The 24,603-nt window shown below is 41.2% G+C and overlaps 1 protein-coding gene across 2 annotated transcripts in view; it reads right to left on the bottom strand.

Moving 5' to 3' along the window:
- The window catches only part of Golm2 (golgi membrane protein 2), a 67,665-nt gene that overhangs the window by 5,820 nt on the left and 37,242 nt on the right, over window positions 1-24,603 (bottom strand). Inside the window, exons 7-9 of one of the 2 annotated variants that reach the window (XM_052722853.1) lie at window positions 20,796-20,894; window positions 18,154-18,324; window positions 4,095-4,262 (exon numbers count right to left, since the gene is read on the bottom strand). In XM_052722853.1, the coding sequence (XP_052578813.1) occupies window positions 4,095-4,262; window positions 18,154-18,324; window positions 20,796-20,894 (438 nt within the window). The remainder of the gene's footprint in view (window positions 1-4,094; window positions 4,263-18,153; window positions 18,325-20,795; window positions 20,895-24,603) is intronic. The other variant, XM_052722855.1, reaches the window with a different exon arrangement.

Here is a 24,603-nt window from a genome sequence, read left to right as displayed (position 1 = left end):
AGGCTTTTTATCACTGGGATGACATACTTGGCTAAGCTTCTGTATGTAAACAGTGCTTACTGTTTATTGTTTACAAATAAACTAGGAATTTCTTTGAGATTAAAGAGTAAAGGAAATTTACAAATTTTAACTTCTTTTTAAAAAGATTTTTATTTTTGACCTGGAAAGATGGTTCAGCAGGTAAGAGCACTTGCTGCTCTTCCAGAGGACCTGAGTTCAGTTCTCAGCACCCACAACAGGTGGCTTACAATTATCTGTAACTCTAGTTCCAGGGGATCTGATGACACAGACACACACAAACCACACACACTTAAAAATAACAAATCTTTAAAAATTTTATGTATGTGAGTGTTTTGTCTGTGCCCAACCTATATGGGCTGGAGGCCAGAAGAGGATGTTGGATTTCCTGGAACTGGAGTTACAAATGGCTGTGAACTGTGGATGTTGGGCATTGAACCCAGGTCCTCTGAAGAACAGCTGAGCCATCTCTCCAGCTCCAAGTTTCTACCTTCTTATAAGAATAAAGAATGAAAAAAAAAAAAAAGAATAAAGAATGAAATCCCTGTGGGCGACGGTGGCGCACGCCTTTAATCCCAGCACCTGGGAGGCAGAGGCAGGAGGATCTCTGTGAGTTTGAGGCCAGCCTGGTCTATAGAGCGAGTTCCAGGATAGCTGCGGCTACACAGAAAAACCCTGTCTTGAAAAGCAAAGCAAAGCAAAACAAACAAACAAAAAGAATAAACTAAAAGATTTGTTATCTATCAGAGGCAGTGTTTCCAGAGTACTCTTTTCAAATTTTTATACTAATGCAAATAAATTATTTCCTTTAGGATACTCTAAGAATTTGAAATAAAAACAAGTCATTATTATCAACACAGGAAAATGAGGCCTTATTTAATTCTATAAGCAAACACTGGAGGTAATAGTAATAGTGCTGACTCCAGTATCAGGATGCACGAACAGAGTAAGGCTGGAATGCTTTAGCTTCCTATTGGCCAAAGCTACCATTTCCCAATCCTGACTTGTTTGAGACCAAGTCAGAGTGTATTTAACAGAATCTTAGGCTTCAGCTGGAGTCTCTAACCCTTTATACCTCATGCCTCAAGAAACTGCTTCCACAATCAGCAGAGCAGACCATGCCTAAAGAACCTTACCGATGCTTCTGAAGGCTCTCCTTCCTCCCCCTTTCTTTCTCTCAAGGTCTTGGTGCTGGAGAGACTGCTCAGCAGTAAGAGCACTAGCTGTTCTTCTAGGGGACCCAGGTTCAATTCCCTGTACCTACATGGTGGCTCAGAACCATCTGTAACTCCAGTTCCAGGGGATACAACACCCACTTCTGTTCTCTTCTGGCACCAGACACACATGCAGCCAAAACACACACACACACACACACACAAAATAGCAAAAATTTTCAAGTAAAAGAAAAGGTGTGGCTCTGTAGCTCAGAACAGCCTAGCGCTCTCTCTGTTATCCTGTCTCAGCTTCCCGAGTGCTGGGATTATGTGGGGGCCACCACGCTCAGCCATACTTCAGGGTTTGTTTGTTTTTATTTCTGGTCATAAGATTCCAACAATGGCAAAAATATTTCTCTTTCCTGAGTTTGGGAGTAGAGTGCCTCAGGCATTTTGAAATCGGAATTGTATGAGGGCCACATTTTTAGTTCTAGATGACAAAACTGCACAGAATATCTATGTGATTTAACTCTAAGTCCAACATGTGGTTCTGTCCTCCAGCCCCCACTACTCACTCAATTTTAAGACCTGCTTGGGCTGTAAAAGCATTATAATTATATTGACAGTGACAAAATGATTTCAACTTTGCAAATTCTGACCTTGCAATAACACCTGGAATCTAACCTGTTAAGTTGTGGATAAGTCTCTCTGCCTCCCCCGCCCTTTGGACAGTTAATAATGAACCTAATCTTACAAATATTTCTGAAATTATTTTAGGTCTTTAAAATACTTCTGTTAAAGTCAGTTTATCCAATTTAACTCCCTTTACTGGGGCTGCTGTTCCTGCTTATTTCTGATCTGTGATGAGTCTCCACTATTACTAGTGGATACCAAAATAAGATAAACTTTAAGTAGCAACTCTCAACTCAAGTAAGATTTACTTGAAAATACTGAAGTAAAAAATTTAGAACTGGGGATGTGGCTTAGTTGGTAGAGTGCTCACCCACTACCTGTGAGGCTCTGGGTTTCTCCCCCAGCACCACAAAAACTGGATGTGTTAGCATATGCTTGCAATTCAGCACTTGGGAGATGGAGGCAGGAGGATCAAGAGTTTAAGGTTGCCCTCAACTATATACGAAGGGTGAGCCTGGGTTACAAGAGATCCTAAGGGGGGAAAAAACCACCTCCCTACTTCACTGAAAATATCGTAGGCCTCATACATTCCTTAGAACCGATGAATTTATTATGATTTGTGTGTGTGTGTGAAAGGAAAAGCACAGCATAGTAAGAAATGGATGTGGGAGGATACAAGAAGGGAGAGAGAAGTCACTGAAGATAAATCACTCATGTGCATAAAACCGATACAAATATTAAATGAAATTCTGTGATTAAAATCATCAGGCTTAAGACAGGCAAAAATGTAAGAATTATTAATAATACTTGAAATTAACCATCTAATAAAAACCTCAAAATTGTCTAGTTAAACGATAGAGATCCTTAAGGGGGGAAAAACTCCTCAAAGTGCGAACAAGCAAGCTATGACCAGAGTTGAAGAGCATTTGTCCAGTCGGTTATGAGAACAGAGTCAATGAGAAAGCACAGCATTAGCAGTTAGTGGCACGGTGTGGCCCTGAGTAAAAACGTTATGGGGAGCAGGCACAACAAAGAACACAAAGTGAAAGTAAAATAAATGAGAATTCCTCTTCCTTAAGAGCTTACAATCTGATTGGTGACATGATATGTGCATGAAAAAAGGCATCAAGGGTTACAGATAAAGGCAAACAAATATAATCCAATAAAATCACAAAAGCAGTGAGAAAAGGAAAAATTTATGAGAAAATGATGAGATGATGTCCTTATAGAACTTCCAGTACCTATTAATCTCCTTTTTTTACAAATAACTATATTTATCCCCAAACTAGAGTTGACCACAAAATAATGCCTAGGAAGTCAGATCACTAGTTTTTCCTTTTATACTAACTATAAAGTATTCTAGGGCAATTATATTATTTTCTAAGTTTAAAAAAATAATTCTTGTCTTGAACCTAAGTAAAATTTATAACTATAAAAAGAAGTAAGAAATCAAAACTGGTTACCCCAGAAAACTCATGCATTGCATTACAAAAATCTTATATTTTATACCCTAAGATCATAGGTAACTTTAATAGAAAATACTTTAAAACTCCATAAATACTACTGAACACAAGCAGGTAGAAAAGAATCCCAAAGCCTCATTACAGCACAGCAATGTGGTCTGAGGCATGCACACAGGTAAGATTCTGAACTTTCACCACATTAAAAGCTCAGAAGCAAGAGTTAACAAGAAAAAATGTATTGAATCTGTGTATTAAACATGAAGCTAAATCTTACAAGCCCTGCATTAAATATGAAGGTTAAAGTTCTCAGAACACTTTGCCTTGTCATGTCCGATCAGCGGCAGAGTAAATTTCTGTTCCTTAAGGAGACCATTTCCGTTGTGGCTTTGCTTTAACAAAAACGCTGTCTGGGCAATACTTGTATATACTTACAATCATAAGTATTCTCCAATGAGATTTAAAAAAAGATACGTTGTGGAAGTATTTGCCTTAGCCTAGAGTCATTTCAAACAATTCAGTAGTAAAAATTTTGAGGACTCAGCATTTCAAATTGTCACTACATCAATAACATAGATATATATATATATATATATATATATATATATAAAAGACAATCTAAAAATGAAAATAAAGACCCTTCCAATTACTCATAGCTAAACTTTTACTATCATGAAATAGTTCTCAAAACTGAAAAATTACACAGAACCTCTTGAGTTAAGATTAAGCTACTGCTATGATTGTAAGTGGGGGAAATTCTACACAAATTCAACCAAAAACCTAAAAGGTGAGTTTCACGGTCACAGCATGGAAGCCAGGCCACGCTCACCTTGGACGTCTTCCTCTCCACCATCACCATCTTCTTCCTCATTGTAAGCCAGCTCAGCCTGCTTGTCTGCCTCATACTCACCTACGTTACCATCATCCCCATTATAATCCGCCAGTTTAGAGCCATGCTGCGGATCAACAGGGGATTCATTTTCATCAAAGAATCGGCCTGTGAAGTAGGTAGAGGATTAATTCAAGAGTAAAGAGAAGAAAAGAAGGGACCTATACTGAAGACAGATGAGAAAGTAGGTAAGGGAAACCCAGCAACTTTCAGGTACTGGTCACAAAAGAACACATTTTATGAAGATTATACAAAGGTAATTAAGAATGAAGACTGAAAATACCTTAAAAAATAAGTTTATTTATCATACTTCAAGAGAATAGTGGGCTGAGCAGCAACTCTATCCCTGCTTGTACCCCCAAATAAAATTTTTTCAACGATTTCGCTTCTGTGTTTAGTGTTTCCTGTTAAGATCTAATGTTTTCTGCAGGTGGTGGTGGCGCATATCTTTAATCCCAGCACTTGGAAGGCAGAGGCAGGAGGATCTCTGAGTTCAAGGTCAGCCTGGTCTACAGAGCAAATTCCAGGATAGCCAGGACTACAAAACGATTAATGTTTTTTTGTTTTTGTTTTTGTTGAAAGTCTGTGTAGCTCAGGTTGGTGATTTGAAAGTTTTCTTAATGAAAAGGATGCCATGTTTAGAATATCCTTTCTAATGACCTACAACCTCTCTCTCTTCCTCCCTCCCCCTTCCTTTCTTCTTTCTTTCTTTCGTTTTTTGTGTTTTTTTTTTTTTTGAGACAGGGTTTCTCTGTGTAGCCCTGGTTGTCCCTGTCCTATAGACCAGGCTGGCCTCAAAAACTCAAGAGTTCTGCCTGCCTCTGCCTCCTGAGTACTGGGATTAAAGGCATATGATTTCATTACTGTAGGTACTGGTCAAAAGTGACATTTTAGGGAGAGAATAAAAATAATACACGCCGGGCGGTGGTGGCGCACGCCTTTAATCCCAGCACTCGGGAGGCAGAGCCAGGCGGATCTCTGTGAGTTCGAGGCCAGCCTGGGCTACCAAGTGAGTCCCAGGAAAGGCGCAAAGCTACACAGAGAAACCCTGTCTCGAAAAACCAAAAAAAAAAAAAAAAAAAAAAAAAAATAATACACACTTGAAATTCGTAGTTATTTACTGCTAGATATCATTCATGACTAATTTGAGGACTCTTTTAAAGCTAAGTTCTCTTTGCATTGTAAGACAAACACCATCTGAAGGCTACTTCAAATTCCTCTAGTAACACTGACTTGCCACAGCCACGAACATCTAAGGAAGCAGGGCAGACAGTACACATCAGATCCTTACTAGTTTGCCTTGAAAAAAACCCTAGGTTATCCCTTCCTGTCTCCTAGGTCAGGTTTTTTAAATGCCAACGGAGCTTAAAGAAGTTGGTCTATGTCAAATCATTATATACTTTCATTAACAGTGAGAATTCAAGAAGGGTAATAAACCCAATACCTCACATAAAAAGCTGTTTAATTACTGGACATTAAAAGCACAAATGGGGGCCGGGCAGTGGTGGCGCACGCCTTTAATCCCAGCACTCGGGAGGCAGAGCCAGACGGATCTCTGTGAGTTCGAGGCCAGCCTGGGCTACCAAGTGAGTTCCAGGAAAGTACACAGAGAAACCCTGTCTCGAAAAACCAAAAAAAAAAGCACAAATGGGGCCAGTGAGATGGCTCAGCAGGTAACAGGCCTTCTTCTGCCCTGCCTGACTCTCTCTCCCTGATACACAAATACACGCATTCCAAAATGTAAAAGTAGACACTCCAGGTACAGTAAGATCTAATCCACAAACAGACGAGGGCTGAAAGTAAAGTTTAGCGTTAGACCACTTGTCTAGAATACAAAAGGCTGTGATTAATTCCTAGACCTACAACAAACAAAGTAATCAAAACTACTTTAGCATTAAATTTACCAAAACGAAAATTAGTATGAAAGGGCAGGAGATGACTCATTCTGGTAAGGTGTTTCCTACAAAAGTCTGATGACCTGAGTTCAATCCCGGAACCCAAAGCAAATATGAAAGGAGAAGGACTCCCACAAGTTATCCTCTGACCTCTGTACTCTCACCATGGTGCACACATGTACACACATGTACATACACACACAAAAAAAAAAAAAGAAAGAAAATTTTATAATCCCCAAATAGGAATGAGATTAATTTACTAAGGGCGTAAAGGAACCTGCAGCCAAGCCTGAGGACCCGAATTTCATCCTTAAAAGGCACACAGTAAGCTGGGCGGTGGTGGCACATGCCTTTAATCCCAGCACTCAGGAGGCAGAGGCAGGCAGATCTCTGTGAGTTCAAGGCCAGCCTGGTCTACAGAGGGAGTTCCAGGACAGCTAGGGCTACACAGTGAAATCCTGTCTCAAAGAAAAAACAAAACAACACCAACAACACCAACCAAAAAGGCACGCTGTGAAAGGAAAGAGAGCCAAGTTGTCCTGTGGCTGACATGTACACACTGTAGTAGGTGTTATGAACACACATACAAAGTAAGTGTAATAAATATTGGCAATCATTTCCAATTAAAAAAAATCATGAAGATCCACAATTCCATGTTAGCTGGACATAGTCACAAGTCATAAAGTTTTCTATCTCTGCAAAAAACTTTTTAACAAAACATTGTGAACATATAGCTATAGCCCAATAAAAGATAAAATCACCAAATTTAATAGAAGTCTGACCATTCCTATAAACTGTAATCTCCTAATAAACAAAAAGGTTTAACCCTCACCTTCAATTGCAAATATTCTTTCACCTATTTGGAATGTAGTTCAAGAAAGAAAAATTAATAATTAAAATCAAGTCTGGGTATGGCAGTGCACACCTTAAATCCCAGCACTTGGGAGGCAGAGGCAGTTGGATCTTTATGAGTTCAAGGCCAGCCTGGTCTACAGATAGAGTTCCAGGACAGCCAGGGTCACACAGTATACCCTGTCTCCAAAAAAACAACAACAAAACAACTAAAATCATAGAGAAAAATGTTCTAATGCTTCTATATGAAGAACAAAATCAGAATAAAGTAGCGAAATATTCTCTCATTTTCATTTATTTTTAAAAGTGTGTGTGTGTGTGTGTGTGTGTGTGTGTGTGTGTGTGTGTGTGTGTGAGTGTGCACATGCAGTGCCTGTGGAGGTCAGAAGATGTTGGATTCTTTGGAGCTGGTGCTGGGGATCAAACTCAGGTCCTCTGCAAAAGTACTAGGTTCTCTGAACTTCAGAGCCTTACTTCCAGCAACCAACTCCCCCCTAACTTTTTTCTCTAAAACTAAGAGTCTCTCATTGAACCTGGAATTCTTCATTTCAGTTAGGCTGGCCCACCAGTGAGCCCCTCTACCCTACTGACTAAAAAATGAAAACTGAAACAAAAAAATAACACACACACACACACACACACACACACACACACACATGCGCGCGCGTTTTATTCATTTACTTATTTTGAGATTTTTGAAACAGGGTCTTACTTTGTAGCTCTGTCTGGCCTAGATCTCATTATGTCAATCAGACTGGCTTGGAACTCACAGCGATCCACCTGTCTGTGCCTCTGGAGTTCCAGGATTAAAGGTGTGTATTGCCTTATAATTTTAAAATGAGAGAATACAAAATGTTTAGGGCTAGCCAGGTGACAGTAACACACGCCTTTAATCCCAGCACTCAGGAGGCAGAGGCAGGCAGATCTCTGTGAGTTCGGGGCCAGCCTGGTCTATAGAGCTAGTTCCAGGACAGCTAGGGCTGTTATACAGAGAAACCCTGTTTAGGGCTAATAATCTTACACCAAAAAATATAAAATGAAAATATTAGTTGTACATTAAGTATGATTATGTATTAAATAAATAATTTCTTTGCTTATCTAAAGAAATACAAAATTCAAATACTGATAGGACAATTTTATTAGCATTTAACAAATGCTTGCTAGGCTGGGAGAACAAAAAGTAATATACTCTCACCCTACTGATGCTATCATTTCAGCAGAGAAGGGAGAAAAGTAAACAGCCATTACAGAACAATGTGACATGCTGCTGTATATACTAATGAAAGTATGCTCTTGAAGTAGTATGAGAAGAGAAACTGACTTGGACAAGATAGTACAGACATAAACTAGAACTGTACCAAATATGTGACAGTACAACAGAGTTTCAAAACACAAGCAGGAGCTTGGTAAAAGCAGAACAAAGGCATATTAAAGAATATCTCTACTTCCAAGTAACAGTCTTGGGTTTAAAGCTGCAGGTAGGTAGCAGAGCACTTGCCTAGCAGGTGTGTGACCTGGACTCTGTCCCCTGCAGCTGAGCAGATAACATGTTCCCAAAGCAGCATTCTCAAGCTTTAAGGTACATGTAAAAAGAGGTCTAAGTCAGGACCTGCAATCTTCATAGCAATCTGACCAATGGTTGCTCTTTGTCATTCACCGACTCTCTGAGAAGTGGTGCTGTCTTAGACCATGTCTGGCAGTTCTTTGTACACAGAAAGTATAGTTCTAATAATCCTATTATTGAAAATTGTTGACAATGATATAAAAACTTAACAAGACTATCTGGTTATGAGGGTACATGCCTTTAATCCCAGTACCCAGGAGGCTAAGGCAGGCAGATCTCTGTGTTGGAGGCTAGCCTGGTCTACATAGCAAGAACCAGGCAGACAGTTACATGGAGAGACCCTGTCTCAAAAAACAAAAAGCAAAACAAACAAACAATACAAAAAAAGAGAGAGAAAAATTAACAAAGACAAAAACAAGTGAGAAAATTATAAGGCTGTCGGTTAATCTTCATTGTCACTTGACTGGATTCAGAGTATGTTCTACACTGATGGAAATAGACCTCTGGATGTGTCTAGGACATTTTTAGAAAAGGTTTACCTGAAGAGGAAGACCCACCCTGAATGTGGATAGAACCATCCCGTGGGCTAGGGTCTCTGGATGAAAAAGAGAAAGCTGCTAGCACCAGCATTCGTCCTCTGCCACCTTTTCTGACTGTGATCAGGCCCCTGCCACATGCCTTCCCCACCATAATGGACTCTGTCTCCTCGAACTATGAGCCAAAATAAACATTTCCCTCCTCAAGTTGTCCTTACAAGATGTTGTGGTCATATCAATGAAAGTAACTAATATAAAATCCAAAAGGAAGAAAATTACAAGGTAAAACTACACTTTAAAATAAACTTAGTTTAAGCGGGGGAGGGGGAAAAAAACAAAAAAAAACTTAGTTTAAACTCAATGTTCACCCTCTGGAAAACAAAGCTGAATGAAAATAAGAATACTGTTGACGTTATCTGAGTATATAAATGGAAATGGCAGAAAAACTCATAGATCTACAGATCTCAAGACAGCATTTTAAAAAATTAGACTCTTTAAATAAAGGGGAACTTAATCACAAAGGCGAGTTTTACGCTTAAAGAAAAGCACTAGATTTATCATTTTAAACACTATCAGAAATGTTGGTGCAAGAAATTCGAGTTAAAAATGATGAAAATAATTCTAGAAAATCATTTCCACAACTGGCAATAAGTATCTTCACAAATCCTTATAAAAAAGAATTGATTGAATGCATGAGCAAATAGTAGCATAAAGCTACAAACTGAGACGTACCAAGCACTAACAATGTGGAGGCAGGTGGGTCTCTGTAAAAGCTAAATTATCTACATACAGTAATAGTTGAAAACACAGCAAAGGCTTGGGGAGATGTCTCAGTGAATAACGTGTTTGCTATGTAAGAGTGAGAACTGGGGTTCAGGGTCCCGGCACCTACCTGATAATTACAGGTGACTGCCTGGAATCTCAGCACACAGGTAGCAGAGACAAGATCCCTGAGGCAAGCTGGCCAGCTAAACTACATGTGATTGATTCAGCCTCAGCAACAGAGAGTGACACAGGAAGACACCTCATGTTAATTTCAGGTCTCCATATGCATGTACATACATGTGCCAGTACCCTCATGTGCACACACGCAAAAACAAAACAATGAAAAAAAAAAACCTTCTAGTTTGAAATAACAAGGAAAAAAGTAAATATACAGTATCACCTGAACTTAAAGAACAACAATTTCAGAGAGAATCATAAGACTACCAAAAGCCAAGGAAGTATGGAGTCTTGGATATAAAGATTAAAGATTATGATTAATATTGATATAGTAGAGAAAACAGGTTTTGTTGAGTAAAATAGTAGTAACCAGTCTTAATTCAACATAAATTCAGTTTTCTGAAAACTGTTCATTAGAACTTAATAAACTGGGGCTCAGGATATAGAGGCCTAGCCTCTATAAGGTCTTGGATTCAAGTCACAACACCTCAAAGAAAAAGAATATAATAACTGTAAGTAAAAAATTTTTGAAGGGGAAAAAAATCCCAACATTTTTAAACTTTAAGGATCAAATCCATTACAAAACAGTAGTTCACAAACTCACAGACTCAAGATAAACATACTAATTAGAACTGACAGACAGGTGAAATGGCTCAGAGAGTAAAGGAGTTTGTTTGTTACATAAGAGGGCAACCTGAATTCAGTCCCCAGAACACAGGAAGAGGTGGAAAGAGAGAAGCAACTCCATAAAGTTCTCCTCTGGACTCCAGCACATCATGCTCTACAATATATGTCTTCATACATATAAAATAATACTTTAAAGGAACTGACAAATGTAAAATTCTGGAGATGTGAAAGCTTCATCTCACTGGCAAGCTTTCACGGTGCTGGAAGGTGCTATGCAGGCTACTGGAGGAGGAAAGTAATCATCAATCTCATCCAGCCGTGAACACTGTGAGCTACCATAATGAATGGTCTGGCAGGACAGGCCCACTGGAGCAACAGTGTCATCAACATCATGGGAGTAACCACTTTCTGATTGAATGCAAGGCCTGCTCCACAAGAAGAAAACCATACCTGGCATTATTAGTGGAGCCAAGAACCTGTGGCTACACAGGTCATAGGCCCTACAGGAAAACCTACAACTACTATTCTCCTAGACTTGGTGAGGAACCAACTCTCAGTGGTTTATCATGATATCCACAGATGAATGCGTCTCTCAGCCCTCATCAGTGAAGTTCCGATTTGTAGTAGATTGCGATGAACAAAGATACTCAAATTGAAAAAAAAAAAAAAAAAAAAAGATACTCAAATTGGTCAAGGTCCAGAGAATCACACTGCATAATGCCCAGTCCTAAACGAGACATCTGTATCAGAACACTTCCTCCCAAAGCTCAGGGGTCATTGTAGACGATGGGGAAGAAAGTATGTGAGCCAGAGGTGACCCACGACAACAAGGAAAGAGCAACTTCTGGACAAAACAGGGCAGTTGTTGACAGCATGAACAAGTCCCAACAGGGAGAGGGCATGCAGGCATCAAGTCCCACCTCTAGCTGAGGAACTCCTGGCAACTGATTATTGCTGGAAAAGGGAGAAATCAATTTTCTTTAAGAGTGCAGTTCCATGGAAAGTCAACCCCACTTCAGCAGAAGGCCATATATACAAGAATATTCAGGTGATGTGAAAGACAAAATTGGGTGGGAAGGGAACGAGATGGATCCAAAGAGTATGGGGGTGGTGGTGAATATGATCAAAACACATTGTATGAAATTCTCAAAAACACTGAAATTCATTATTATTATCTTAAATGAAATAGGGTCTCACTGTGTTGTCCTGGTTGGCCCAGAACTCACTTTGAAAACTAGAATGGCCTCAAAAGTCACAGAGATCTGCCTGTCCCTGCCCCTCAAGTGCTGGGATTAAAGGTATGTGCCAACACCCCTGCCGACCCCCACCCAAGGTTTAAGTAAGATCATTTAAAACATGAATAAAAGACCACAAGGACTATTCCCCCATCTTGGTTGTTCTTTCAACTCGATACAGCTACAGTTATCTAGGAAAAGGGAACTTCAACTGAGAACATGCCTCTACTGGATTGCCTGAAAGCACTTTTTTAAAATTAATGACTGACAATTCAGTCCTTGGAACCCACATGGCACAAGAAGAGAACTGACTATGCCAAGTTGTCCCTGTACCCTCATATGCACACTGTGGCACACACATGCACACACTAAATAAGTAAATGTAAAAAGTTTCTAAATGTTACGTATGGTGGCTCATGCCTGTAATTTTAACATCCAGGAGGCTTGGGGACTGATCTGTGTTTCAGGCCTATCAGAGCTACAAAACAAGACTGTCTCAAAGCATCAACAAGGAGCTGAGATGGCTGAATAGTTAAGAGCACTTGATATTTTTGCAGAGGACAGGGCTACACAGAGAAACCCTGTCTCAAAAAACAAAAAACAGAGAAAGAAACTACAGACAGTATAGCTAAGTTACAGCATTCAATACACACAGAAATCTAATAGCTATAGTATCCCCAGTATATAAGAAACTCTTAATGAAATTTACGAATAAAAAGAAAAAATTCCTACAACTTAACAACAACCAAATTCAATTTTAAAACTGGGCAAAGGACTTGAATGGACATTTCTCCAAAGAGGATAAACAAATAGAACACCACAAGGAGCTCAGTCTTGAGGGACACAAATCAAAACCAAAAGAACTGAAGCCTAGGATGCCAGTGCAAGGCCTGGGTGGCACCCCCAGCCCGCAAACAAATGAGAGAAGGAGACAACCCATCACATCCAGTGGGTGGGACCTCCAGCCTGAAAACAAACAAGAGACCGAGACAACCCATCACATCCAGTGGGGTAGGACCCCCAGCCCACAAATGAGAGAAGGAGACAACCCATCACATCCAGTGGGTGGCAGCACAGACCAAGAGAGGCAGGGAAGGAGATGGGATTGGGGAAACTGCAACCTTTTTTCTGTTTTCTAACAGGGTCTCAATGTGGTTTCGGCTGGCTTTCAACTCACTATGGAAGCTGAGATTACAAGTATGCCTGGTTTTATGTGCTGCCGACAAAGAATCAAGAACAGGACAGGGCTTCCTGCATGGTAGGCAAGCATTCTATTCTACCAACTGAGCCATACCCCTGCCCTGGAACTCTTCCATATTACAGGGAGGAATCCATTAATAAAACGGTGCAGCTGTTATGGAAAACAGCTAAACATAGAGTTATTACGTGACTCAGCAATTTCACATCTAGGTGCACACCCCCAAAGCTGAAAACGGGTGTCTAGCAAGAAACCTGTGCTTCAATCTTCATGGCAGCACTCATAATAATCAAAAAGTAGAAATAAATCAAGTGCCCATCAAGAGACGAATAAACAAAATGCATCCATAAACCGATTGTTATCTAGCTTATAGAGGAATAAACAGTGATACATGCTATATACCACACTGAGACTCTAAGCATGCTAAGAAGCCAGGCACTAAAGGGCACCTTCTCATTTGGTAGGAATTTGAACATCAGATCCTTCTGCCTCTCCGTCTCAGATGCTGGGCTCACAGGAGTGTACTACCACACTTGGTTTAAGGCCACATATTTTATGATTCTATTTATTGAAATATCTACAATAGGCAGTTGATTTCCTGTTGCCTGCAAGATGTAGCACTCTCAGCTCCAGCACCACCTCTGCCTCATACCACCATGCTCCCCACCATGATGGACTGCACCTCTGAACTGTAAACAAGCCACCACAATTAAATGTTTCCTTTATAAGAAAAAAAAAAAAGAAACAAAGAAAGAAATATTTACAATAGCAGATTAGTGGTGGCCAGGGACTCTTAGGAGAGACTAGGGAATGACAATTTAATAGGCTCAGGATTCTTCTAGAGGATGAGGGTTCAGTTCTCAGCACCTACATGGTGGCTTACTCCAGTTCCAGAGCACCCAAAATCCTCTTCTGGCCTCTGTGGGCACTGCACATACATCTGCACATACTTTACTCCCAAAATACACATAAATAAACAAAAAAAAATCAGTCAATCAATCAATTAAAGAAAATACATAAATAAAGCCTTCTTTCAGGAAAGGCACCAGAGTAGGATAAACACTAAAAAGTCATTTATTAAAGGGTAATATCTGAATTATTCTAAAAGATAAATATAAGTATATAGAAACAATCTATAAAACTTTCAGGGTAAGTGGTTTAAAAAAAATCAGCATACAGAGTATAATAGCAGGAAATCATGACAATAAAACTCCTCACATAAAACAACGTAGGCAGTCAGGCTGCTCAGCAGACTAAGGGGATCATGTGAGTCCAGTGAAGAACTACTGTTCAGGTCAGCCTAGGCAATATGGTGAGATCCTGTCTCAAAAATAATAAAATAATCTTAAAGAAACAGGCCATCAGAATGTAGGGCTGGAGACTGAAGCAAGGATCTTGAACATGCTAGAGAAGTGTGCTACTACTGAGCTGCACCTCCAACCCACCAAATACCCTGAAGGAATCGTTAGTCTACCCTCTAAGAGATACAATCAGTGTAGACAGGTCACAGGTAACATTACCTAGCTGCTGCATGACTGTCAAACTGCTCTAAGGAAGAATGTGATGACCTAACAGCTACAAAGCTGAGCAAGTACTTGACTCAGTAATCTCATTCTTTGAAGAAATACTCAAAAGTAGGAGGAATAAATAACCTGGGAAAAAACAAAGTCATAATCATGACAACAAAAATAAGAAAATATGAAATAATTATTTAATAAGAGTAAAAGGCACAATGGAATATAGATATTAGAAATGTGTATGTGGGCAAGGCAGATGACTCAGTGGGTAAATGTATGCTCAAGACTCCAGGATCCCTGTAAAAGGCAGACACATAACCAAGCAATGGTAGTCCTATGGGAAGATGGGAGACAGGCAGAGACAGGCAAGTTCCCAGAAGTTCAAGAGCTAGCTAGCCTGACGTATAATGTGGAAAAACAACAAACCAGCACACTATCCCAAACAAGGTGTAGGTAAGAGCCAGAGTGGGAAGTGAGCAGCAAACCTGAAGCTGTCCTCTGGCCACTTAAGCACTGTGGCACATGAGCCCACATTCACACACAAAGATGCACACATACAAAGAATATGTATGTATCTGTGTGTGTGTGTATGTGTGTGCAGTTTAATGACAAATACAAATTGTTGGTTAAGGGGTTGGAGAGATACCTCAGCAGTTAAAATGGCTTCTCTTCTAAAGGCCTTGGGTTGAATTCCCAGCACCCAGGTAGTGGCTCACAATGCCTGTAACACTTGTTTCTGTGGGTCTGATACCCTCTTCTGCCTCCACAGGCACCAGGTACATAAGGGTACACAGACATACATGCAGGCAAAACACCCATACACATAAAAAATAAGTAAATAAAATGATCAAAAGGTATGTAAGAGAGCTGGTGTAGTGGTACACACCTGTACCACTCAGGATGTTGAGACGGGAGAAAACTACAAGTTCTAGGTCATCCTGAGCTATACAGCAAGACCCTGCTCCCATTATCCCACAAAGGATAATAAATAATGTCCAGTGAATTAAAAACTGTTTTCGGGGCTGGAGAGACATTGAGTGGTTTAGAGTACTTGCTACTCTTGCAAAGGACCCAGGTTCCGCTCCCAGCACCAAAACAGTGGCTTATAATTGCCTGTAACTCCAGTTCTAAAAGGCGAACACTATCTTCGGGGCACTGTGTGTACATGGTGCATACACATGCATGTAGGCAAAACATATAGATTTTTTCTTAAAAAATTGAGTACATTGATTTCAGTTCTTCATATACATTAATGATATATAGAAAATAACCTATGGGTCAGTAGGGGTTCTTCTAAGATAAGTTATAGAGAGTAATTTCCCAGCATTATTTACAGACATTCCCTAACCACAGATTGATCTACGTATACATAAATACAAATCAATACTAGCAAAAAATTCTATAGAATCAATGTTATATGAATCTAGGTGACAAATTAAGATACTTAATTTTGTTGTTATTATTATTATTTGGTTTTTGAGATAGAGTTTCTTTGTATAACAGCCCTGGCTGTCCTGGAACTAGCTATAGACCAGGTTGGCCTTGAACTCACAGAAATCTGCCTGCCTCTGCCTCCCAAGCGCTGGGATTAAAGGCGTGCACCACCATGCCTGGCCCTATTTTGTTATTATTATAAACTTCTTTTTGTTAACATTTATTGTGTCTGTGCATGTGTGCACATATGTGTATGAGTACATGTGTGATGTGGTACATGTATGTCGAGGTCAGAGGGCAGTGTGCAAGTGTTATTTCTTTTATACACTGTGTGGTCCTGGGGATCAAACTCGGATCATCATGCTTATGAGCAAGCATTCTTACTCTCTGAGCCATCTTACCAGTCCTGGTTTTGTTTTTTTTCTTTTTCCTTCTTTTTTTTTTTTTCCCTTGAGAGAATTGCATGTATCCCAAACTCAACATGTACCAAGGATAACCTTGAACTCATACCCCTTCTACCTCCTAAAGGCTGAGATTACAGGTGTGTACCATCACCCCTGGTTTGTACGGTGCTGGGATTCAAATCCAGGGCTTCATGCACTATAGGCAAGCACTCTATCAACCTAGATGTACCCTCAGATCCCTGCTGTCCTTTTTTAGACAAGGTTTCACTATGCAGTCCAAGCTGGCCTTGAACTCACTAACCTTGGTTAGCTTTAAATTTGTGATCCTCCTGTCTCAGCCTTCAAAGTGCCTAGGAGTATAGGTTTGGCCACCAGGACCATTTCTTTAAGCCTCATGTTTAATGTTGTCCTCTGTCCTTGTCATGGTCAACATTGTCAACTTGCTGGGATCTATACTCACTGAAGAGACTAGCCTCTGGCATGCTTATGCAGTATTATCCATGTCAGATTAATTTAAGTTGCAAGATCCACTGTGAATGTGGGTGGTGTCACCCATGGGTTGGGATCCCAGACTGAATAAAAAGGAGACAGTGAGCTGAGCAAGAGCACTCAGCACTCTCTGCTTCTCGCCTGAGGATGTGCGGAGCTCAGCTGCCTCAAGCTGCTGCTGACATGCCTTCCCAGATGTGATGGGCTGTACTTCAACTGTGAGCCAAATAAACCCTTCCTCAAAGGGCTTTTTCTTCAGGGATTTTATCACAGCAATGAAACAAGGAACTAATGCAAATTCCACAGTGGGACTTTAAGAAAATGTTTTTTCCCAACGTATTTAAGATGTGAGCTAAATTCTTACAAATAAAACATTATTTATGTATCATTTTAATCAAGATGCACAAATATGCTTTAAAATATCATGGAAAGCCAAGTAATATCTAAACTATATATTCATGTATACATACATATAAGTAACTATTGGAAAACAACAGGAGTATTTGAATAAATTACATATACTGTCCACTTCTCAACCCATACACAACCTTGTGCAGACAATACTATGGCTCTGGGACAGTTGCTACCATAACTGGAGCTTTTAAACCTTCCGTCTACTCAGAACTGGAGGAGAGAAGGAGCCATCAGAAGAAAATGGAATGGAAAGCACAGTTTAAGGAGATGACCTAAGGGACAGCTCCTACAGTACATTCTCTCTGCTACCATGGGTCCTCCTAACAGGTCCCAAGAATCTACTCACTAGAGTTACACAGATTCACAGAAACGTTAACTTGCCAAAATCAATGTCTCTGAAGTAACTAAGCAGCATACTTCACTGCACAGTACTATGACTGTTCACACCTACATGGGGCAGAAACGACTGGAGGGGATGGAGGAGGAGATGCTGTTGAGCCTCCCACCACAGCAGCCTCACCAGGTGCCTCTTCTCCCCAGAATATGCCACTTTTCAAAACTACCTTCCTGCCCTCCTAATCAAAGTTTCCAATCATTAGACTCACAAAGCGTATTTTTTATTTCTCAAAAAAGTCTAAATGCACAAGAACTAAGCATTTTTAAGAAATCAACTCACCTGAAATTTATTAACAGTGGTGACCATGATATTATAATTTCTTTAGACTAGTTTCTATCCATTTATAACCTATTTTTCTTTGAAATTTTAACAGAACCAGACTTTCTCATTTTACATATTTGTTACAGCATAACAATGAGATAATTCAGTATTGCAAACAAATACATTGTATTTAAAGAACTCCTGTTAGCATAGTACTCATCAATTGATTCTTACTTTGCTTCAACTTGTGGAAATCACTGACTCTGTCCCTGGTGGCCTGCTTTAGTGAGTCTGTTTGAATTCTGGGTTCTCGTTCTAGGTTTGAGCCTGGAATTAAGCGCTGAAGAGGATTCAAAGGGTTCTGTTTTGAAGTACCAGGATTTTCATTCTGGTTCAGTTGTGAACCTGTGGAATAAAAACATCAAATTAAAAGAATGTAATTCGCTGGGTGGTGATGGCATATGCCTTTAATCCCAGCACTCGGGAGGCAGAGGCAGGCGGATCTCTGTGAGTTCGAGGCCAGCCTGATCTACAAAGTGAGTTCCAGGACAGGCTCCAAAGCTACACAGAGAAACCCTGTCTCGAAAAAACAAACAAACAAACAAAAAAAGTAACTCTTTAACAGAACAATTTCATGTGACCTGCTTTAGAAAAGCAAAAACCCATGACCATCTGACCTTGGGAGGTCACAGAGCTGTCTCCAGCTCCTGGTCTTGCATGGGACTGCAAGTGGCAGTTGTCATGCCCAGTTTTTACCTGGGTTCGGAGGGCCACCCTTAACCTGCAAGCCTGTGCAGCGAGCACGTCAATGACTCTCTCTCTCCCTAGTCCTAGTTCCTGTGTTGTCCTTTCCATTCCCTCCTCACAGCAGCTTCTTCAATCACAACTGCTTTTAGTTAGGAGAATAGTATTGTAAAATCAAATTCCTACTGAGTAGAAAACAAACACATTCCTAAATAAAGGGTTTAATAGATATACTAGTTTTAGGAAGCTTCTATGAGAACTATACATTTTGAATAAGGCAAATCTATTTTAGCCTGACAGAGTTAAAGGGAACACAGTTTAAAGTGGGACAACAAATAATTTGTGTGATCTTAAATAAAAGACTAAAAATGTATTAAATAAATAGTCTATTTGGATTTCTTCATTTTGTTAATTTGAAACAGGGTTTCACGTTAGCCCAGGTTGGCCTCAAACTAGCTTTCTAGTGGATGACTGTGGTGGCTGGATAAAAATGGCTCCCACAGACTCATATACTTGAATGCTTAGTCATTAGGGAGTAGAACTGTTTGAATGCTTAGGAGGTGTGGCCTTGTTGGAGGACGTGTGTCACTGGGAGTAGGTTCTGAGCTTTCAAAAGTTCACACCAGTCCCAGGCTCTCTACCTGCTGCCTGTGTATCAGAATGTGAGCTCTCAGTCCCATGCCTACTGGCATGCTGCCATGCTTCCTACCATGATGTTTATAGACGAAGCCTCTAAGACTGTAAGAAAGGCCCCAATTTTTTTTTTTTTAAGTTGCCTTGGTCATGGTGTCTCTTCACAGCGACAGAACACTGACTAACACAATCATATTACTCAACATTTTTTGTTTGATTGTTGAGATTAGGGTCTCACTACAAGAAGCTCAGGCCAGTCTTGAATTTGAGATGATCCTCTGCCTCAGCCTCTTGAGTGCTAGAATAAGCCATTTACACATTAAGCCATCACACTCATTTTAAAATCCAATTTTAAACATATTTATTTGTTTGTTTATTTACGTGTGTGTGTGTGTGTGTGTGTGTGTGTGTGTGTGTGCGCGCGCGCGCGCGCGCATGTTAGCATGCATGTGTACAGATCAGAGAACAACTTACACTTTTAGTTGATTCTTTCCTTCTACCATATGGGTCCAAAGACCAAACTCAGGTTGCCAGGCTTGGTACCAAGTGCCTTCACCTGCTGAGCCATCTAGCTAGGTTTTGCTTAATTTTTTTGAGATGGTCTCATGTGGCCCAGGCTGGTCTTAAGCTACTAGAAGATAATTTTTTCTTTTCTTTTCTTTTTTTTTTTTAAATCCTTCAAGACAAGGTTTCTTTGTGTAGCCTTGGCTGCCCTGGACCTAGCTCTGTATGCCAGGCTGGCCTCGAATTCACAGAGATCCACCTGCCTCTGCCTCCCGAGTGCTGGGATTAAATGTGTGCACCACCACTGCCCAGCCAGAGGATGATTTTTAACTTCTGATCATCCTCTGGTATACTGGTGTGATAGTTTGAATGTAACTGGCCCCCATAAACTCACAGGGAGTGGCACTACTAGGAAGTATGGCTTTGTTAGAGCAGGTGTGCCCTTGTTGGAGGAAGTATGTCACTGTGGGGGCAGGTTTTAAGGTTTCCTATGCTCAAGATACTGCTCAGTGTCACAGTCCTTCCTGTTGCCTTCTGATCAAGATGTAGCCAGTCCCATGTCTGCCTGCACACTGCCATGCTCCCCATCATGATGATAATGGACTGAACCTCTGAAACTGTCAGCCACCTCAATTAAATGTTTTCCTCATAAGAGTTGCCGTGGTCACGGTGCCTCTTCACAGCAATAGAAACCCTAAGACGACTGGTATTACAAGCATACACCACCACGGCCAGTTTTATGTGATGCTGAAGACAGAATCCAGAGCTTTGTACATTCAAAGCAAGCACTCTACCAACTGGGCAACATTCTCAGACCTAAAAGTACAGTTTTAGATTATTATTTCTCCCTGAACTTTTGCTAATCATTTAAAAATATTAATTTCAAGAACAAATGCTACTTTACCATGCTGCTAAATGGCATGTTCTACTTACTCTATAGTAACACTTGAACAGTAAGTAGGTTCTCAAATGAAATGCTAAGTGAGACTTTATACCTGGAGCCATGTTAGGTGAGAGAGGCTGTCCAGTTGGAAGATGGGAGATTGTTTGATGACTTTCATGTGGAGAAGCTAACACAGGGGGCTTCTTTAAAGCTACAAGAAAAAACAGATCCACATTATTCCCATTAATACTGTGATTTCTAAAAGTCAAACATCATGAATCAAATTACACTGCAGTAATCCTATGGTGCTTATCTTAATTTTTAAAAATAATTTATTATTTTATTTTATGTGCATTGGTATGAGGGTGTCAGATCCTCTGGAACTGGAGTTACAGACAGTTGTGAATGGCCATGTGGGTTCTGGGAACTGAATCCAGGTTCTCTGGAAGAGCAGCCAACGTTCTTAACAACTAAGCTATTTCTCCAGTCCCTGCTTATCCTAATTTTGTAATCTTTATCCTTGGCATATTAAATAACTCTTGTATGATTATTTTTTATATAATATTTTTATTGATTATTTGGGAATTTTACAACATGCACCCCATCCACATTCCAGTCTTTTCAGGTCTGCCCCTACTTCTTGTGCTATCTCCCCCCAAAAAAGAAGAGAGAGAAAAAACAACAACAACAAATCCAATTCATGTTGCCCATATACTCGCCGGAGCATTGTCAAACTCCCAGGGGCCAGCCCCTTAAAGACAACTGAGTCCTTCCCCACCCCCCCCCACCCCACCCCCAGAAGTCATCAACTGTGGAGAGCTATACTTCAGCATCCTTATCACAATTTTCACAAGTTCGTTTTGACAGCTTTCTGTCTGGGCTATTACTTTTTTGAGGATTGGGGGAGGGGGAGGGGGAGGGGCTGTCATAGAACCTTCTATGTCCCTCTTTCTCAATTGTGCACCTGCAGTTATCAATACCATTGCAAAAGTTGCTTCCTTGCTCTTTACAGTCAGTGGGAGCATGGATCCTGGACTTCCTCATGGTTTTTAGTGACTGTACGGATCACAGACCATAGACATTCACATAGTCTCTGGCATCAGCACATGCCAAAGACCTCAGCATGGTCTCCCATGGCAGTACAGACATTAACATGGCCCTCTGCAGCAGCTTGGGCCACGGACACCATCAGAACCCTTGATAGTAGCACAGACCAAGGACATCAACATGGCTTCTGGGGCAACACGGGCCATGGACACCAATATGATCTCCATACATCAACATGGCCTCAGGTGGCAGCACAGACCACAGACACCTACCTGGTCTTTGGTGGCAACATGGCTCCATGGGCATCAACATGGCCCCAGGCAGCAGAACAGACCATGGACACCTGCCTGATCCTAGGTGGTAACACAGGTCACTGACATCAACACGATCCCTGGCAGGACTACAGATCCCACCATGGCCTTCTGCAACAGCACACACAGACCATGGGCAGCCTTCGGTGGCAACACAGCCCCATGGACATCAACATGGCTTCAGATGGCAGCACCGAGCACGGGCATCTGCATGGTCTTCAGTGGTAACATGGGCCTTGGACATCAACACCTCACCTGGCTGCAGTAGGACCACGGACCCAGACATGGCCCTCAGTGACAGCACAGACCACTGACATCAACATGGCCTCAGGTGGCTGCACAGGCCACTCACATCAACATGACTCTTGGTTTCAGCACGGCCCACTAACATCAACAATGGCTTCAGGTGGCAGCATAGAACATGAACATCCACATGGATTCTGGTGGTAACAGGGGAGAGGGACATTAGCACAGCCCCCCTCCCCTGCTGCTACAGGACCACAGACAACCACATGAACCTCAGGGGATACCAACATGGCCTCCAGGGGCAGCATGGATTATAGAGGTTTGTCAAGGAGGTCCAATCCAGTGAATGAACCATGCTTCATCTTGGACATCCTGCCACTGCTCAGAATCAGGGTGATCATGCAGCTGGGGGGCATGTCCAGGGTCTGAGTCTGCTCAAGCTCCAGGATACTGCACATCACCTTGTCAGCCCTACTCAGCAAGGACATGCACCCCACCCACCCACCCACCGCAGCCTTTGCAGCCTTCTCTCACACATTACCTCCACTGCATCTCTAGTTCCATCTCTCTCCAACATGCAATCACATCTCCATTCCTCCATATTTCCCACCTCTCCATCACATACAGCCCTATGTTCTCCATCTCCCAGCAGGATAAACAGCGCAGGTAGCAGCCTCAGTGGCTCCATGTTAGAGGCTGGCCAGCCCAGCCCTATTCAGGAATGACCTGTTTCTGTGGAGCTCCAGGCCACTGCACATTTCCCTGTCATGGGTGCTGGCAGCCCGGTGGCTCATGGGACATGACCTTTGTGTTTGTGGTCTGCAGGCTGAGATGTGGCGGTAAAGCACCACGAACAGCTCTGTTCCATCATCTTTCTTTCTTTCCTTCCATAAGACTTGCCTTTTTTTTTTTTTCTTTTGTTGTTCAAAAGCTACTTCAGGCTCTGCAGACTCCTTTTCTGCTGCTGTGGAAACTCCATGGGTCTCTCAGACTCCTCAGAGCTCCACAGTGGGTGCTGGCAGCCCCTGCCATTTCTGTTTTCCTTCTTGTATGACTATTAATTGGCACATTGTACTATCTATTCTGTCTTGCTCACTACCATATTCTAACGTTCCTGGCACATAATAGGCATTCAGCAAAGACTTTATGAATAAACAAACAAGTTAATCTCTTCACATATAATCTCTTTACAACCATGAGATCTTTTTATATAAATAAGTACAAGCAAAAATTTGCACTTTGTAGATTAGGTAAGACATTAAGAATATGGTACCCTCTTGCTCAAAAATTTTATTACATTTGTGTTTACTTATTTTGTGTAGATGAGTGTGTTGGGGAAAGGTAGAAGCAGGACACCACAAGGTGGGTTATAGGGATTGAACTCAGATAATCAGGTGTGGTAGGAGGTGCCTTTACCTACTGGGCAATCATGCTGAACCCTCAATGTAAACAAAACAAAACATGAGTTTTTATTTATTTATATATGACAAGGTCTTACACTGTAGCTCAGGTGGGCTTAGAATTCATTCTTTAGCCCAGGCTGGACTCAAATATGTGGCTATAACTCCCGACTTTATGCTGAGATTACAGGCATGAGCCACCATGTTTAGCCCTGGAATTTTTGTTTTGTGTTTCTTAAACATTCATTTTATGTGTATGTGTGTGTGTGTGCCTGAGTGTATGTATGTCCACCGTGTGCATGCTGGAGAAGCCTGCAGAGGTCAGAAGAGGGGTCAGTCCCTGGAACTGCAGCTGCAGGTGACTGTGAGCTGCCATGCGGGTTGCTGGGATCTGAAGCCAGGTCCTTTACAAGAGTAGTAAGTACTCTTAATCACTGAACCATCTCTCCAGTCCCTGGAATTTTATTCTTAAGATGGAAAATGTTATTTGTGCACAAAGCTTTACCAACAAGAAGAAACTTAAGAGTTAGGAATTTCTTCTCTTTTAAGAAATGAAGGCTGCCAGGCTGTGGTGGCACACACCTTTAATGCCAGCACTCGGGAGGCAGAGTCAGGTGGATCTCTGTGAGTTTGAGGCCAGCCTGGTCTACAGAGTGAGATCTAGGACAGGTACCAAAACTACACAGAGAAACCCTGTCTCAAAAAACAAAACAAAACACACACACACACACACACACACACACACACACACAAATTTAAGGCCCTTAATACCAGCACTCTGGAGGCAGAGGAGGTGGATCACTAAGTTCAAAGCCAGTCTGGTCTACAGAGCAAGTGCCAAGACAGGCAGGGCAGTTATATGGGAAACCCTGTCTCAAAAAAACCAAAAAGAAATGAAAGCCAACAAGGAAAGATG

Source organism: Peromyscus californicus, unplaced genomic scaffold (assembly GCF_007827085.1).
Source record: "Peromyscus californicus insignis strain IS unplaced genomic scaffold, ASM782708v3 Scaffold_7__1_contigs__length_154581171, whole genome shotgun sequence".
NCBI classification, from domain to species: domain Eukaryota; kingdom Metazoa; phylum Chordata; class Mammalia; order Rodentia; family Cricetidae; genus Peromyscus; species Peromyscus californicus.
This window is presented reverse-complemented; position numbering and strand designations above follow the sequence as displayed.